Source organism: Phocoena sinus, chromosome 1 (assembly GCF_008692025.1).
Source record: "Phocoena sinus isolate mPhoSin1 chromosome 1, mPhoSin1.pri, whole genome shotgun sequence".
NCBI lineage: Eukaryota > Metazoa > Chordata > Mammalia > Artiodactyla > Phocoenidae > Phocoena > Phocoena sinus.
The window spans coordinates 139540656-139559689 of NC_045763.1; the positions used below are offsets into that span (position 1 = coordinate 139540656).

General features: G+C 40.0%; 1 protein-coding gene across 3 annotated transcripts in view; it reads left to right on the forward strand.

Moving 5' to 3' along the window:
- RGL1 (ral guanine nucleotide dissociation stimulator like 1) overlaps positions 1 to 19034 on the forward strand; it is a 280952-nt gene that overhangs the window by 128529 nt on the left and 133389 nt on the right. The window contains exon 1 of one of the 3 annotated variants that reach the window (XM_032645607.1): positions 18623 to 18824. The exons of the other annotated variants lie outside the window; for them this stretch is intronic. Within the exon in view, the coding sequence (XP_032501498.1) occupies positions 18798 to 18824 (27 nt within the window). The 5' untranslated portion in view covers positions 18623 to 18797. Of the gene's footprint in view, positions 1 to 18622; positions 18825 to 19034 lie in introns of those variants that run through there. 3 annotated transcript variants of the gene reach the window in all.

The window sequence follows — 19034 nt, forward strand, 5'->3', positions numbered from 1 at the left end:
TTTCTGTTTCTTACGTCATAAAATGGCGATAGTAATACCTCTACTTTTGGGAGTTGTTGTGAGGATTAAGGGAACTAATGCATGTAGAATCACTTTGTAAACTGCAAAGTGACAGAAAATGTTAGTGATTACCAATGCAAAGGTATTCATACCTGCAAACAGGTGACAGTCATGCTGTAGTAACTAAATGATCCAAAATTCTGACCTACCCCAAGAAGGGATGTAAATCTCAAACAAACCACTAGAGCACGGAGGAACTTGGACAGCCTATGCTGGGTGAAGTTACACATTTCTATCAATATGACTCATGGAATGCTCTGGTGAGAGAGTGAGCCAGAGGGGCAATGGGCACATGTGCCCAGGTGGTGTGGCAGGGCTGGGTGGCCTCCTTCCCTCTGCCTGGTCTGTCGTGGTCTCACATTTGACTCTAAACTTGGACTCACACTTTTCCTTCTGCTCGGACTGCTCTCTCCTTCGTTCCTGCCCTACTTCCCTAAAACCCCCTCCCTGCCACCTAGAAATTCTATTCCTACTTCAAGCCTCCTTCAGGAGCCTCACAGCATTCACGCTCTCTAAATTTCTTCCCTCAAAAGAGATCCCACTCTTCTCTCTCATTCAATGATCAGGGGTAGCACCAACACCGAGTATTTCCAAGGTGGACTTGCAAGAGGTCCTTCCATCCAGCCTGTATTCCTGCCCCCAGACAGGGGTCAGACTCTTACCGGGGATGTGTTAGGATGGCTGTTCTAAGCGGAACAAACTGCAACACTAGCATTCTGATTTGGAATTTGGAGTCTATACAGTTCCATAGAAGCCCACAATCATGCCCTTCCCTCTTGCCTGCTTGCTTAGGTCATTCCCTTGTTTGCCTTCCTCACTTAGACCCAGGACCAGGATGTGCAATCAGCACCTTACGCATAGTGTGTGCTCTGTTAAAGTCATTAAAATAGTTATCTATTTACCTGACCCTTCACAGAGGATTATTTGAGGGATTATGTGATTATATAAAATAAAACAAAACATACTTCATGTTTCCAAGGGACATACATCCAGTTAGTATATTATACTATTACACCAAATTAGTGCTCAGAAAGTGAAGCTATAGTGCTACTTCTTTTTTAGGAAAAATATGTAGTACCATTTGGTACAAAATATTTGGCAGGTTTTGTGAACTACGGGATCATGCCTAGGATTCTATTTGGTCTGTGATCCCTCTAAGTCCCGGGTCTTCCCCTAGTCTGTTCCCTCTGCCTGGATTGCTCTCTCCTCCCGCCCCATCCACTTCTTCTACTACTTCTAAGTCCATCTCATCTTTCAGAGCTCAACTTAGAGATCATTTTCTCCGGGAAGCGATCCCTAAATCCTATAGGCTCAGCCTCTATACTCCAGTAGCAACCCTTCTCTCCGCATCTGTCGTATTGTAATGTACATGGTTTGTTCTGTTTCTCCCTCTAATCCATTAGCACCAGGAGGCAGGTACCACAACTGTCTTGTTGAAAGTTATTTCTGCAATGCCTAGCACAGTGCCTGTGGTGTAGTGAACACTTAGTCGATATTCATCGCACGGGAGTTCATAAATAGGTCAAAGAATCCCTTTCAGAGCCCAGAACAATTTCAGAATCAGAGTGCACGAGAGTCAATCTCAGAATATTATGATCTAGCCTTTGGCTAAGTGACTTTCTTACCTCTAATGATTTCTGCTCTATTTAACAGGTATATTAAGATGTAGCTTTGGCAACTTGTAACAGGGAGTCAAGTTCACAGTAGTTTAAGCAAGAAGGAATTCTATTTCTCTCCCACAAAACAGTCCGGAGATAGGCCATCCAGGACTGTGACGGCAGCTCTGCTCTATGAGACGGTACAGCTGGGCTGCTTCTGTCTTGCTGCTCCACCACCCTAGGACGATGCCCTTCGCGTGGTTCATGGTCACAACAAAATCCTAGGAGGTCCAATTTGGTCCTGGAATCCTGGGCATCTATACCCACAGTGAGGTCAGTTTCTGTTTGGTACTGGAACTGATTCTAGGACCTTCTGGATCCTCTTTGGGCGGCTTGAGTCTGGTATGGATTTACAGGGCTAATCAAATTGAGGGATTTCCCACTGCTTGCCCAATGTCCACTTTACCCCCGAGCCTTTTCAGGTGGCAAAGACCAAGAACTTAGCCCGAGTTGTATGCCAGGAAAGCCAGCTGGTCCTCCTGCTAAGGTCATGAGCCTCAACCAAGGGGGGTGTGGTTTCCTGAGGCTGAGGACACACTGACTTCACAGCAGGGCATCCTGGTAAGTTAAGGAGAGGAATTCCTTTGAATAATGTTAAATACATTATCTATTTGGCTATAAGTAAAAGTATGTTACTTATTTTGTTCTAAGGTTGCTGTGTAACTTACAGTTGCACCGTCATTTCTTTATAGTGCCTTTCTGTTGAGTTTATGTTATTTTGGAGAGAAATCATTAGATTTTATGATTAAGGTTCAAGATTAAGGCCAACCTACTCTATCAATTCTCTTATCCCATAATACATACACACACTCAGTTCAGACAGACACCACCCCCCACCACATACACACACAAAATCTCTGGATGAAAAGGGGAGAAAAACCAAGGTAGACAGCTTTCTAGAGCATCAGCTGTTCTCCTATCTATAAGAAGCTGAATAAGCCAAGGTTATGACTCCTCCCCTTCTCCTGCCCTGAACTAAACACAGTTTCATTCTAAGGACCTTACTTCGTGTCCTAGACAAAACAGGATCAGTATGGGTTAGTATGAGTTGATTCTGCCAGTTTAACAGGAAAATAACAAGAACCAAAGATCTGTCTAAATTTGTTCCTGGCAAAGGCAATATTTGAGATATTTTTTATTTTTAAAAAGATATTATCTAATTGATACACATTCCACAAGTAGCTCTCTAAAGTGGTAAAATTCACTTTTCTTTGTGTTTTTGTGTATCTCTGTGTGAGTAGTTACTGTATTTGCAGGATTTTGGTTAATTATTGTGAAAGTTATATTTCCATTATATATGTTTTTCTTTTCTTTCTGCCTTCTCAAAAGTTCTCCTTTAAGGCAGAAACTTTCCATTCTTGGTTTCATCCAAAAGACAAATATTTCTGGGAAAACACCACATTTAAGCTATTCAGCAATTCTGATGTTATGTAACTGACCACACTAAGAGTTTCAATTAACTTTGGTTACATTTTACTGAAGAGTGTCACAGAATAGAATAACTGGTGATAATTAAAAAAAAACTTTTGGATGTTTTTAAACAGGGGAAATCCTTTTAAATGTGTGTATCGTCTTGTGATAATGAGAGAAGGTAAATCTTTTGTCATTTGAGGTATTCTAAAGCACACTGAACTGTATTCCAAGACTGATTTTAGTGTGTTTGAGAATTATTAGTGGCAGTAAGTTTTCCTTTCAGCGTTAGTTTCCATAACCCAAGCTCTCCCAGTTTTCCTTTCCCCCTTGCTCTTGTCTTTTGTTACTTTTGATTGGTCGTCTTCAGTTGTGGGCACATTTTGAGACAGTTTAGACTCTGCGTCTCTTCCACTGAGGAAAAATCATGTGCGTTCATGGTTTCAAACAACTTCCTGTAAGTACTAACTTGCAACTCACTTCCTTCATTTCTAGTCTTTATCTTTTCTTCCTATCACTTCAATATCTCTATTTTCTTTCTCCCCAGAACTGAACTGATCATATTTTCCCCCATAGGAGAATGTCCTTCCCATTTTCTCTCTATTTTCACGTCTCCACCACAATCCCAGCGTCCCAGTCTTAAAACCCTGCAGGTTTTTTTTTTTCTTTTCTTTCCCTCCTCATTTACTTGCAACATGCTGCCTATCCTCAAGTTGCAACATTTATTTTTCCAAAATATCACTCAGACTCATTTCTTTATTTCAAAACCCTTATCTCAGCCTAGGTGTTAATTATTTGGCACATACATGACTATAATAGCTTCCTATCAGATGGCTCTACCTCTCTGCTTTCTTCCCTCTAAGCTATCCTTTGGACAAGTATTAGAATCATCTTGTTCACACTCTTTTATCATTTCAATTTCCTCTTAAGAACAATTCGGGAATCTCCACCGACTACCTTCTTTATCCAAACCTCATTTCCCTGGACTACATGAGCCACTTTTCCAAGCAAATATCATCCTTTGAAGCTTTCATTCTCTCTATAGGAAGATCTTCCTTTCTTCCTTCCAGTTCATATTTTTCTTTTTCTTCAAAGCTAGTGGTTAACACAGTCTTAATAAAAACCGTAATTATCTGCAAGTCCTTTAAGGGTGCTCACCACGTGGCTAATTTTCTCAGTGTCCTCTCAGAGACACGTTGCTCAGTGTGCCCTGTTCTCTAAATCTGTACCTGCTGGTCTGTGGCTTCGTAAAGTCATTTTTCGTTTATTCCCTTTGTTCTTTTTCTGCTTTTAGAGTATAAGCAACTTTAAGGTAGAGGTAATATCTAAGATTTATTTATATTACTCAGCAACAATTACTAAGCGTTTGCCGAATTTACAGCATGACATTCATCTATGTATCACTCTATCAGTAGATCAAATAGTTATTTATTTAGCATCTACTATGTGCTAGGCACTGTGTGAGGTGCTAGAGTACAGGGATGAGAAAAAAACTAACATTACCTCTACCTTCATAGAGTTTGGGGGAAATCTATATTTATCAAATAATCATACAGTTCAGTGAAAAATTACAACTGTGATAGAGCTACAAAGGGAGGAACATGGTGCCATGAGAGCACATAAGAGGGGGATTTAGCCCAAGTGGGAGAGGAGAAGAGGGAGGGATGTTCCCCAAAAGAGGGAATCACATGAGTAAAGGCTCTGTGATGTGGGGAGCCAGATACGTTCAAGACATTGAAAGAAGACTGGGGTCACTGAGTCCAGAGAATGTACATAAAGTAAAGTGGAAGGGGCCCACCTGGGCAAGGCCTTATAGAATATGAAAAGGATTTAGGTTTTTATCCTTAAAAATGGGGAGCTACTGGAGGGATTTAAGGATAGGAGGTGATGGTATGGTGATTGGAAAAGATTACTCTGATCCCTGTGTGGAGGTAGTTTGAGGTGGGAAAGGATGCAGAGCACAGTTTCTTCCTGTGCCATGTAGCAACTCAGTAAATGTCGCTCATTGACTAACCAGTTTGTGGGGCTTATGGGGCTTCTTTGTAACACGAAGTTTTGGCTTCAGGCTGCAAAATCTTGAACTACTCAATCTATAGGTCTGATTTTTAAAGTAGTCAGTCTCTTGTAGCTTTTGCAATGTGTTAACTTGACACCATCATCATCGTCATCAACATTATTAACTATGGTGCCAAAGGCTTGATGTGGATTATTTCATTTAACCCTCACTATGAGCTAATGAGGAAGGTGTTTATATCCCTATTTTTTGTAGACTTAGAGATGAGATCTTGCCTCAGAGAGAAGTGATGGATCAGGACTCAAATCTAGGTGTCTCTGACTACATTGTCGTCATTCTAGCTACTATGTTCTAACAGGTCTAATTTAGTGGGGTTTTCAGTACTACTTCAACACCATTATTATGGAAAAAGGAGGTTCCTTTAGCCCTGAAACAAGATATGATTTGGCTAATTGCACAGTAACTCCTTCCAGAATCTTGGTTAAAGCCCTTCATGGCATCAGGTCACCTGTCTCCCATTTTGTAGAATGTTTTATTGTATGTCACAGAGACCTGGCATTATGTCCGAGCTGATTGCTCTCTGTTTTGATCTTTTCAACCATGTGAACACATTTCTGGATGTCCTTTTTTCTTTACAGAAATCTATAATTAGATGAACTTATAATGCTTATTAGCCCAAGTTACAAATGGTATTCCAGTAACCAACTTCCTCCTCAGGAAAGCATCATCAACAATTAAGAGTAACCAAAAAGGAGCCCTTCAAGATGGCGGAGGAGTTAGACATGGAGATCATCTTCCTCCCCACAAATACATCAGAAATAAATCTACATGTGGAACAACTCCTACAGAACACCTACTGAATGCTGGCCAAAGACCTCAGACTTCCCAAAAGATATATATATTTTTTTCCTTTTTCTCTTTTTTTGTCGGTGTGTATCTGTATGCTTCTTTGTGTGAGTTTGTCTGCATAGCTTTGCTTTTACCATTTGTCTTAGGGTTCTGTCTGTCCGTTTTTTTGGTTTTTTTTTTTTTTAGTATAGTTTTTAACACTTGTTATCACTGGTGGATTTCTTTTTGGTTTGGTTGCTCTCTTCTTTCTTTCTTTATATTATTACTTAAAAGCTTTTTTTATTTTTCATAATTTAATTTTTTTTAACTTTAATAACTTTATTTTATTTATTTTTTTCTTTCTTTCTTTCTTTTTTTCTCCCTTTGCTTCTGAGCCGGGTGGCTGACAGGGTCTTGGTGCTCCAGCTGGATGTCAGGCCTGTGCTTCTGAGGTGGGAGAGCTGAATTCAGGACATTGGTCCACCAGAGAACTCTCAGCTCCACATAATATCAAACAGTGAAAGCTCTCCCAGAGATCTCCATCTCAACACTAAGACCCAGATCTACTCAATGACCAGCAAGCTACAGTGCTAGACACCCTATGCCAAACAACTAGCAAGACAGGAACACAACCCCACCCATTAGCAGAGAGGCTGCCTAATATCATAATAAGGTCACAGACACCCCAAAACACACCACTGAATGTGGTCCTGCCCACCAAAAAGACAAGATCCAGCCTCATCCACCAGAACACAGGCACCAGTCACCTCCACCAGGAAGACTACACAACCCACTCAATCAACGTTAGCCACTGGGGGCAGACACTAAAAACAATGGGAACTACGAACATGTAGGCTGTGAAAAGGAGACCCCAAGCACAGTAAGTTAAGCAAAATGAGAAGACAGGGAAATACACAGCAGTTGAAGGAGCAAGGCAAAAACCCACCAGACCAAACAAATGAGGAGGAAAGAGGCAGTCTACCTGAAAAAGGATTCAGAGTAATGATAGTACAGATGATCCAAAATCTTGGAAATAGAATGGAGAAAATCCAAGAAACGTTTAACAAGGACCTAGAAGACCTAAAGAGCAAACAAACAATGATGAACAACACAGTAAATGAAATTAAAAGTTCTCTAGAAGGAATTAATAGCAGAATAACTGAGGCAGAAGAATGGATAAGTGACCTGGAAGATAAAATAGTGGAAATAACTACCACAGAGCAGAATAAAGAAAAAAGAATGAAAAGAATTGAGGACAGTCTCAGAGACCTCTGGGACAACATTAAACATGCAAACATTTGAATTTTAGGGGTCCCAGAAGAAGAAGAGAAAAAGAAAGGGACTGAGAAAATATTTGAAGAGATTATAGTTGAAAACCTCCCTAATATGGGAAAGGAAATAGTCAGTCAACTCCAGGAAGTGCAGAGAGTACCATACAGGATAAATCCACAGGGAAACATGCCAAGACACACATTAATCAAACTATCAAAAATTAAATACAAAGAAAAATTATTAAAAGCAGCAAGGGAAAAACAACAAATAATATACAAGGGAATCCCCAAAAGGTTAACAGCTGATCTTTCAGCAGAAACTCTGCAAGCCAGAAGGGAGTGGCAGGACATATTTAAAGTGATGAAAGGGAAAAACCTACAACCAAGATTACTCCAGTCAGCAAGGATCTCATTCAGATTTGATGGAGAAGTTAAAACCTTTACAGACAAGCAAAAGCTAAGAGAATTCAGCACCACCAAACCAGCTTTACAACAAATGCTAAAGGAACTTCTCTAGGCAGGAAACACAAGACAAGGAAAAGAGCTACAATAGCAAACCCAAAACAATTAAGAAAATGGGAATAGGAACATACATATCGATAGCTACCTTAAATGCAAATGGATTAAATGCTCCAACCAAAAGACATAGACTGGCTGAATGGATACAGAAACAAGACCTGTATATATGCTGTCTACAAGAGACCCACTTCAGACCTAGGGACAGGTATAGACTGAAAGTGAGGGGATGGAAAAAGATATTCCATGCAAGTGGAAATCAAAAGAAAGCTGGAGTAGCAATTCTCATATCAGACAAAATAGAATCTAAAATAAAGACTATGGGCTTCCCTGGTGGTGCAGTGGTTGAGAGTCCGCCTGCCGATGCAGGGGACACGGGTTCGTGCCCCGGTCCAGGAAGAACCCACATGCTGCGGAGCGGTTGGGCCTGTGAGTCATGGCCACTGAGCCTGCACGTCCAGAGTCTATGCTCCACAACGGGAGAGGCCACAACAGTGAGAGGCCCGCGTACAGCAAGAAAAATAAATAAATAAATAAATAAAGACTATTACAAGAGACAAAGAAGGGCACTACGTAATGATCAAGGGATCAATCCAATAAGAAGATATAACAATTGTAAATATTTATGCACCTCAATACATAAGGCAAGTGCTAACAGCCATAAAAAGGGAAATCGACAGTAACACAGTAATAGTAGGGGACTTTGACACTCCACTTTCACCAATAGGCAGATTATCCAAAATGAAAACAAATAAGGAAACACAAGCTTTAAATGATACATTAAACAAGATGGACTTAATTGATATTTATCAGACATTCCATCCAAAAACAACAGAATACACTTTCTTCTCAAGTGCTCATGGAACATTCACCAGGAGAGATCATATCCTGGGTCACAAATCAAGCCTTGGTAAATTTAAGAAAATTGAAACCATCAAGTGTCTTTTCTGACCACAGTGCTATGAGACTAGATATCAATTACAGGAAAAATCTGTAAAAAATACAAACACATGGAGGCTAAACAATACACTACTAAATAACCAACAGATCACTGAAGAAAGCAAAGAGGAAATCAAAAAATACCTAGAAACAAATGACAATGAAAACACGACAACCCAAAACTTATGGGATACAGCAAAAGCAGTTCTAAGAGGGAAGTTTATAGCAATACAATCCTACCTCAAGAAATAAGAAACATCTCAAATAAACAACCTAACCTTACACCTAGAGCAATTAGAGAAAGAAGAACAAAAAAACCCCCAAGTTAGCAGAAGGAGAGAAACCATAAAGATTAGAAATGAATGAAAAAGAAATGAAGGAAACAATAGCAAAGATCAATAAAACTAAAAGCTGGTTCTTTGAGAAGATAAACAAAATTGATAAATCATTAGCCAGACTCATCAAGAAAAAGAGGGAGAAGATTCAAATCAATAGAATTAGAAATGAAAAAGGGGAGGTAACAACTGACACTGCAGAAATACAAAGGATCATGAGTGTTTACTACAAGCAACTGTGTGCCAATAAAATGGACAACATGGAAGAAATAGACAAATTCTCAGAAAAGCATAACCTTCTGTGACTGAACCAGGAAGGAATAGAAAATATAAACAGACCAATCACAAACACTGAATTTGAGACTGTGATTAAAAATCTTCCAACAAACAATAGCCCAGAATTTCACAGGCAAATTCTATCAAACATTTAGAGAAGAACCAACACCTCTCCTTCTCAAACTCTTCCAAAATATAGCAGAGGGAGGAACACTTCCAAACTCATTCTACGAGGCCACCATCACCCTGATACCAAAACCAGACAAAGATGTCAGTCCAATATCTCTGATGAACATAGATGCAAAAATCCTCAACAAAATACTAGCAAACAGAATCCAACAGCACATTAAAAGGATCATACACCATGATCAAGTGGGGTTTATCCCAGGAATGCAAGGATTCTTCTATATATGCAAATCAATCAGTGTGATAAAGCATATTAACAAATTGAAGGAGAAAAACCATATGATCATCTCAATAGATGCAGAAAGAGCATTTGACAAAATTCAACACCCATTTATGATAACAACCCTCCAGAAAGTAGGCATGGAGGGAACTTAACTCAACATAATAAAGGTCATATATGACAAACCCACAGCCAACATTGTTCTCAATGGTGAAAAACTGAACCCATTTTCTCTAAGATCAGGAACAGGACAAGGTTGCCCACTCTCACCACTATTATTCAACATAGTTTTGGAAATTTTAGCCACAGCAATCAGAGAAGAAAAAGGAATGAAAGGAATACAAATTGGAAAAGAAGAAGTAAAGCTGTCACTGTTTGCAGATGACACAATACTACACAGAGAGAATCCTAAAGATGCTACCAGAAAACTGCTAGAGCTAATCAATGAATTTGGTAAAGTAGCAGGATACAAAATTAATGCACAGAAATCTCTTGCATTCCTATACATTAATGATGAAAAATCTGAAAGAGAAATTAAGGAAACACTCCCATTTACCACTGCAACAAAAAGAATAAAATACCTAGGAATAAACCTACCTAAGGAGGCAAAAGACCTGTATGCGGAAAACTGTAAGACACTGATGAAAGTAATTAAAGATGATACAAACGGATGGAGAGATATACTATGTTCTTGGATTGGAAGAATCAACATTGTGAAAATGACTATACTACCAAAAGCAATCTCCAGATTCAGTGCAATCCCTATCAGACTACCAATGGCATTTTTCACAGAACTAGAACAAAAAATTTCACAATTTGTATGGAAACACAGGAGACCCGGAATAGCCAAAGGAATCTTGAGAGAGAAAAACAGAGCTGGAGGAATCAGGCTCCCGGACTTCAGACTATAATACAAAGCTACAGTAATCAAGACAGTATGGTACTGGCACAAAAACAGAAATATAGATCAATGGAACAGGATAGAAAGCCCAGAGATAAACCCACACACATATGGTCACCTTATTTTTGATAAAGGAGGAAAGAATATACAATGGAGAAAAGACAGCCTGTTCAGTAAGTCGTGCTGGGAAAACTGGACAGCTACATGTAAAAGAATGAAATTATAACACTCTCTAACACCACACACAAAAATAAACTCAAAATGGATTAAAGACTTAAATGTAAGGCCAGACACTATAAAACGCTTAGAGGAAAACATAGGGAGAACACTCTATGACATAAATCACAGCAAGATCCTTTTTGACCCACCTCCTAGACAAATGGAAATAAACCAAAAAATAAGCAAATGGGACCAAATGAAACTTAAAAGATTTTGCAGAGCAAAGGAAACCATAAACAAGATAAAAAGACAACCCTCAGAATGGGAGAAAATATTTGTAAACGAAGCAACAGACAAAGGATTAATCTCCAAAATTTACAAGCAGCTCAATAAGAACCCACTCCAAAAAATGGGCAGAAGACCTAAATAGACACTTCTCCAAAGAAGATATACAGATTGCCAACAAACACATGAAAGGATGCTCAACATCACTAATCATTAGAGAAATGCAAATCAAAACTACAATGAGGTATCACCTCACACCAGTCTGAATTGCCATCATCAAAAAATCTACAAACAATAAATGCTGGAGAGGGTGTGGAGAAAAGGGAACCCTCTTGCACTGTTGGTGGGAATGTAAATTGATACAGCCACTATGGAGAACAGTATGGAGGTTCCTTAAAAAACCAAAAATAGAACTACCATATGACCCAGCAATCCCACTACTGGGCATATTCCCTGAGAAAACCAGAATTCAAAAAGAGTCATGTACCAAAATGTTCATTGCAGCTCTATTTACAATCGCCAGGACATGGAAGCAACCTAAGTGTCCATCAACAGATGAATGGATAAAGAAGATGTGGCACATATATACAATGGAATATTACTCAGCCATATAAAGATATGAAATTGAGTTATTTGTGGTGAGGTGGATGGACCTAGAGTCTGTCATACAGAGTGAAGTAAGTCAGGAAGAGAAAAGCAAATACTGTATGCTAACACATAGATATGGAATCTAAAAAGAAACAAACAAAAAACAAACGGTTCTGAAGAACCTAGGGGCAGGGCAGGGATAAAGATGCAGACTTAGAGAATGGACTTGAGGACACGGGGACGGGGAAGGGTAAGCTGGGACAAAGTGAGAGCGTGGCATGGACATATATACAGTACCAAATGTCAAATCGATAGCTAGTGGGAAGCAGCCGCATAGCACATGGAGATCAACTTGGTGCTCTGTTACCACCTAGAGGGATGGGATAAGGAGGGTGGGAGGGAGATGCAAGAGGGAGGAGATATGGAGATATATGTATATGTGTGGCTGATTCAGTTTGTTATAAAGCAGAAACTAACACACCATTGTAGAGCAATTATACTCCAATAAAGATTAAAAAAATATATCTTCAAGTTGAAATAAAGGAGTAACCACCACCAATTGGTAAACTATTAGTTGAAAAGTGTTTGTCATCGTGGCCAGAGTAGTCCTGTGCCTTTGGCCTGCCATCTGTGGAGTGCTATTTATGTTTCTTCTGTCTCCATTTTCTGCCCCCTAGGGCAGCCTCTACTCTAGTTGTAGTAGGTCCAACTAAAATTGACTTGTCATTTGCTTGCCTAAATAAAAAACCCCTAATAGAGAACTGAAAAATTTTAACTTATACTTCATAGTATCTCTGTGATAATTAGTAAAAATCACTTTGGGCTCTCAGAAGATAGAAGCAACTGTCTACTGCTTTAAGAGTGTTTGGAGGACTGGCCATCTGTAACCAAGCATGGCTGGCTCCTTACCCTTTGCAAAGCAAGGTTGAAAGTTCAAGCAAAGTATAGGTGAATGGGGGCAACCCCAGTTAGCAGAGCTAGAAACAACCATAGCAGGATGCCTGGCTGATAGTGGGAAGCTGAAGATGGAAAGTTAATGAGCAACACAGCCTATAAGCCTTAGGAGTAAGCCTTAGAAGCATTTCATAGGGATGCTGGGAGGATTAAGCAGTTTGCATTTTGACAAACCTTTGATATTGTTAGGGGAAGGCGTTAAGAAGCAAATAAGTAACTTATTTGCTTATGTCCTCCACCAAACGTTTTTTTGGGGACCTACAGACAGCTAAAGGTATAGTTTGTGAATAAAATGTTGCAAAATGGCTATTGTCAATTCCATTCAAAAGTGGGAAAGGTTTTCAAACTTATCTGTTCAGGTGAGGTCTTTAAGGAAGTAGAAGCAATATGCACTCAGCAGTCCTAACACATGGAAGGAGAATCCTGACCTCTCAATTATTTAGCTTTTTTCACTTAGCTGCTGTTGTTATTATTATTACTAATGCTCTCTTAGGACTGTTTTCCTCTGTACTTTTAACTGGGAGCAGGATATCATAGGCTGGCATTGAGTTTGAGGACAAAGCCATGGCCTTCCCATTTCATACCATCTTATGCGGATATTGCCATCTTTCAGGCAAGTTCTTAACTACTTATTTCCAAGTCCAGCGTCTGTTATACTTGCACTGCTCTTACTTCTCTGTCATGCAGTACAATCTATTACCTAAGCAGACATCTAAAGAACATGCAGATTGCAAACCAAATGCAGTAAATGAATACAGAATTACATTAAAGGGAAAGAGTGTGGGGTTAGGGAGGGAAGGAGATATATTTTTATTCAAGGCCCCCTATGTTCCAAGCACTCTATTAGGTGCTTTATATAGCATAGTTTATTCTGTTAGATACTTTATATAGGATAGTTTTTTTGACACTCATGATAAGCATGAAAGGAAACAGATGAGGACACCAAACCTGTGAGAAGTGAGGGTCAAACTCTTGGTTAACATATTGTCTAGAGCTGGGATTCAAATCCTGGCTCTTCGATGCCAAATGTCTCATCATTTACCCAGGCACATAAGTATTACTACATGTCAACCTATGTGCATAAGTATACTGTCATAATTTTTATATTTTTCTTGCAGCCAGAGATGTAGAATAAAATCTAGAAAAACGTGGTGTCATAGAAGCCAATGAATAAATAAATGAATAAATGGAGTATATAAACTACGTATTTCCACTTCTAGATAGATTCTCTTAAAGAACCTGCACACCAGCTTCTTACGTTTGCTCTTACAAGTTCTCTATTTATCGGCTCTGCTGAAACTGTAGAGCAAGAAAGCTTTTTTTTTTTTCCTTTAGTTTGGGGTTCTTCCACACCTCTTCCTTTTTCCTGTTATATCCTAAGAATCTTCTATTGCTACTGACTGTCAGTCATCACCAAATATGGCAACATAAAACTATTCCTAGCAACGTCCTAATGCTTTAAGTATAGATCTCTTCTGATCTCCTTCACCTCCCCCTCAACGTTAACAAATTTTCAAGTGTACTGTGAACTATAAGCACAATACTGTACAGTAGATCTCTAGCACTTTTTTTTTTTGCTACCATGCAACAAAACCTTTATCTAGCACTTTTTAATCTTGCGTAACTGAAACTCAATACATATTGAAAAGCAGTTCCTTATTTCTCCCTCCCCCACCCCCCGGCAACCACCTTTCTACTTTCTGCTTCTGCCACTTTGATTACTTTAGATGCCTCATCTAAGTGGAATCATGCAGTATTTGTCCTTCTGTGACTGGCTTATTTTACTTGGCATAATGTCCTCCAGGTTCATCTGTGTTCTCACACATACTGGATGTCCTCCTTTCTTTAAGGCTGAATAATATTCCATTGTCTGTATATACCACATCTTCGTTTTTTTTTTTTTTTTTTTTTAAATCTTTTATTTATTTATTTATTTTTTGTGGTACGCGGGCCTCTCACTGTTGTGGCCTCTCCCGTTGCGGAGCACAGGCTCCGGACGCGCAGGCTCAGCTGCCATGGCTCACGGGCCCAGCCGCTCCGCGGCATGTGGGATCTTCCCGGTCCGGGGCACGAACCCGTGCCGCCTGCATCGGCAGGCCGACTCTCAACCACTGCGCCACCAGGGAAGCCCTTTGTTTTTTTTTTTATATTAACTCTTATTGGAGTATAGTTGCTTTACAATGTTGTGTTACTTTCTGCTGTACAGCAAAGTGAATCAGCTATATGTATACACATATCCCCTCTTTTTTGGATTTCCTTCCCATTTAGGTCACCACAGAGCATTGAGTAGAGTTCCCTGTGCTATACAGTAGGCTCTCATTAGTTATCTTTTTTATACATAGTAGTGTATATATGTCAATCTCAATCTCCCAATTCATCCCCTCCTTCCCCCCTGGTATCCATACGTTTGTTCTCTACATCTGTGTCTCTATTTCTGCTTTGCAAATAAGTTCATCTGTACCATTTTTCTAGATTCCGCATATAAATTATATTATATGATAGTTGTTTTTCTGTCTTTCTTCACTCTGTATGACAGTCTCTAGGTCCATCCACATCTCTGCAAATGGCACAATTTCGTTCTTTTTATGGCTGAGTAATATTCCATTGTATATATGTACCACATTTTCTTTATCCATTCATCCATTGATGGACATTTAGTTTGTTTCCACATCTTGGCTATTATGCATAGTGTTACAATGAATGTGGGAGCACTCAGGTCGTTTTGAGATCTTGACTTAAATTCTTTTGGATAAATACCCAGTAGTGGGATTGCTGGATCATATGGTAGTTCTATTCTTAATTTATTGAGGAACTTCCACATTGTTTTCTGTAATGGCTGTACCAATTAACATTCTTACCAAGAGTTTCCTTTTCTCTACATCCTGGTCAACATTTGTGGGTTTTTTTTTTTGTCTGTGGTTTTTTTTTTGTTGTTGTTGTTTTGCTTTTTAAAGTAATGGCCATCCTAAGAGGTGTGAGCTGATATCTTATTGTGGTTTTGATTTGCATTTCCCTGATGATTAGTCATGTTGAGCCTCTTTTCACATAATGCTGACCCATTTGTACAGCTTTGGAGAAATTTTTTTTAGGTCCTTTGCCCATCTTAAAATTCAGTTATTATTATTATTTGGTATTGAGTGTAGGAGCTCCTTATATATTATGGATATATATTACAGATATTAACTCTTTATCAGATATGTTGTTTGCAGATATTTTCTCCCATACCATAGGTTGCCTTTTCACTCTGTTATAATTGTTTGCTGTGCAGAAGCTTTGTAGTTTCATGTAGTCTCACTACATGATTTTGATGTCATATCCATGCTTTTGATGTCATATCCATGAAATCATTGCAGACAGCAATGCTATGAAGCTTTTCCCCTATGTATTCTTCTAGGAGTTTTATAGTTTCAAGTCTTTAGTTTATTCTGAGTTGACTTTTGTGTATGGTGTAAGATAAGTGTTCAATTTCATTCTTTTGCATGTGGATATCCAGTTTTCCCAGCACTGTGTGTTGAAACTTGTCAGAACTAATAAATGCATTGAGTAAAGTTGCAGCATTTAAAATCAATATATACAAATCAGTTGCATTTATATACATTAATAATGAATAATCTGAAAATGAAATTAAGAAAACAGTCCCACTTACAATAGTATTGAAAAGAATAAAATGCCTAGGAATAAACTTAACCAAGGAGTTCAAAGACTTGTATGCTGAAAAGTACGAACATTGCTGATATCCTTTTAACAAAACTTGACCTGTTCTCTAAGGGCCATGCTAGATCATGGGTAGATTAATCTGGTAACTAAATTCAAACTTAGTTATAAATGGCTTACTGGTTTATCCTTCCCACATATTGACCAGAAGTATTTTAACCCAAAAGTATGTGTAATAAGGTAATACTGACTTGAGCTGCCTGCATGTGGAATATTTTAAAATAAATATTTAAAAATTATAAACTGCAACACTTGATTGCTGTATCTAAAACCAACCTTTCTTTGAGGATCAACATTTGGATAAAATCACGTACATTATCAGGTATAAATACAAGTAGTCATTCAGAGAAAACCTCTCTGAAATTATTCAGCAAGAAGACATCATTTTAGATTTCCCCACATTGCATGCGTACAACTTTTCAGTGAGTCTGGGAAAATGCAGTTTGGGAGGAAGTGCAGTAATAATGAGGGAATGGAGCTTTTTCTGATCATGTGCTAGGTGTTTTGTATATAAGTTCCATTTAATCCTTTTTCAAACTCTATAAGATCGATGTTTGTCCCATTTTACAGATAAGGAAATGAAAGCCCAGGGAAGTAGCACCCAAGTTCACTCTTAATGTAAAACCAGGATTTGAAGTTGTATCTGCTGGAAGCCTGTTTTTCCCTTACACACCAGGTGACCAGCCTGGGAATTGGTGGAGTAGAGAGGAGGCTGAGGAGATATGAAACCTGAGTGGAGCCTTGTGAGTTATAAGCTGCCCTGTCCAGGAGGGCTTCCCCGGAGGGGCGTGGTTGAAGAAACTTCTCGATATACCTGGAGTGGAAAACTTTAAGGAGTGATCTCCAAATTCACAGCTAAAAATCAGGTTAAAGTAGTGGTGAAATTAATCTTATGGGTTCCTTAACTGTCCCCAGGTGCATCTTGTGTACTTCAAGATCACTGAATAGGGGTGGTCCTGGGGGCTGAGGATGGCTTAAGAAGCAGGGAGGTAGGTCTTCCACACCATTTCCTCTGGACACTGGGGACACTCTATCCTGGTGGTCACAGAAGGGTCTAGTTTATGTGTTTTTTTAAAATAGAAATGATCACTTCCGTTTTATAAAAAGAGTGTCCTGTCTCTCCACAGTTACTGAGCCCCGTAGGTTCTGGTTGTATGTGGGGAACTTTGCTGAGTGACTTGAAGATGTTCAAGTGTCCAAAGATTTTTTTTTTCCTTGATATGGCCTCACTGTCATTTATTTTGCTCTCCTGGGTACATCAGTACACTTGATTCTCTAGCTTTTCAGTTCGTAATGTATTTATTATTAACCAAAGCCCAGCCTTATGCCTTAGCATGGCAATTAGTGAGAGGCCTTTCTTTAAAAAAAATTTAAAGGCGACTAAATCCATTTAGGGCTGAATAGTATAAAAGACATGAGCCCTAAACGTTTTTGCAATTGGCATGGAATTGTCACGTGCCAAAGTTTGATTATATTATCATCTGGTATCTTGCTGTTGATTTACTTTCTGTTAGGACAAAACTCCCTCTGGCAGTCTCCTCATGAATGGCTCTTTCCCTGCAGTTATTATCCCACTGTGTCCCTACAGTACAGACAACTCAACCCGTGGTGATGAGTCACAAAGACTCACAGAACCTCCGGGGCCACTGGTGGCCCCATTTCCAAGCTGTCAGTCTCAGCAAAACCCTTTCCTGCTTTGTCCCTTTCCCTCCCACTATGGCCAGTTACAGTTGGATGAGCCTTTATCATATGGGTGGTAGAAAGAAGTCCAGAGCCATTTCTTGTTGACGGTGTGCTGATGCAGGACAGGGGCAGCCTTGGGCATGGGTTTTGGAATACTCTCTGACCAATTCTTTTCTTGTCCTAAGGAAAAACTTCCGGGCTTCTAGTATTGCCACTCTCATTGGGGTCGCCCTGATTGAATCTAAATTCAACAGGTAACAGGCAGATAATAGACGTTTTTCTGACCGCCTCCTCCCATCCTTTTTTGCACCTCCCCTTCCCCCTTTGAGTGAAGGAAAGGAGAAACACACTTGATTCCTCATACCACACCCGGATCTTTTTTGGCACCTGGTGGCCAATCAGGAAAACCTGATCCACTTGAAAGGGTAGTTGTCTGCCGATCACTATCAGAGCTGGAGAAATCACTGTGCGCTAAGCTAACTTTATCCATGGGATTTCAGAGATGGAGAGTGTGCTCCTAAGCACAAACAGGAAAGCCTGACATCACGGAGCGGCGGAGTGGCGTGGGGAGGAGTCTGCGGCGCCCTCGCTCGCTCGCTCGCCGCGCTCTCTTTGTGGACGAGTCGCGCGCACCGGCGGCGGCGGCGGCGGCGGCGGCGGCGGGCGCGTGTCTGTGCTGGGTGTGCGGCGGCCGCGCGGGGCCGGGGCTGGAGGCGCCGTGGCTGAGCCGGCCGGGGACTGCGTTCGCCTGGGAGCAGGGCGCATCATGCCGCGTCCACACACCGGAGAGAAAACTGAGAATGAAATTGCTTTGGCAAGCTAAAATGGTAACGAGAACTCTCTGCCTTCTCCCGAGGCTGCTCTGGTGGGGAATCTCCTCCCGCTTTCCCTGGGCGGGTTTTGGACTCGGAGTGAACGGAGCAATCCGATTCCAGACTTGAGAGCTAAAGCTTTCTCCCTTGGCTTTCTACGCCTTCCTCTCTGCGTGTCTTCTCCCTTTAAGCCATACTTTCTCAGCAGTTGCCTTTGGTGTGTCT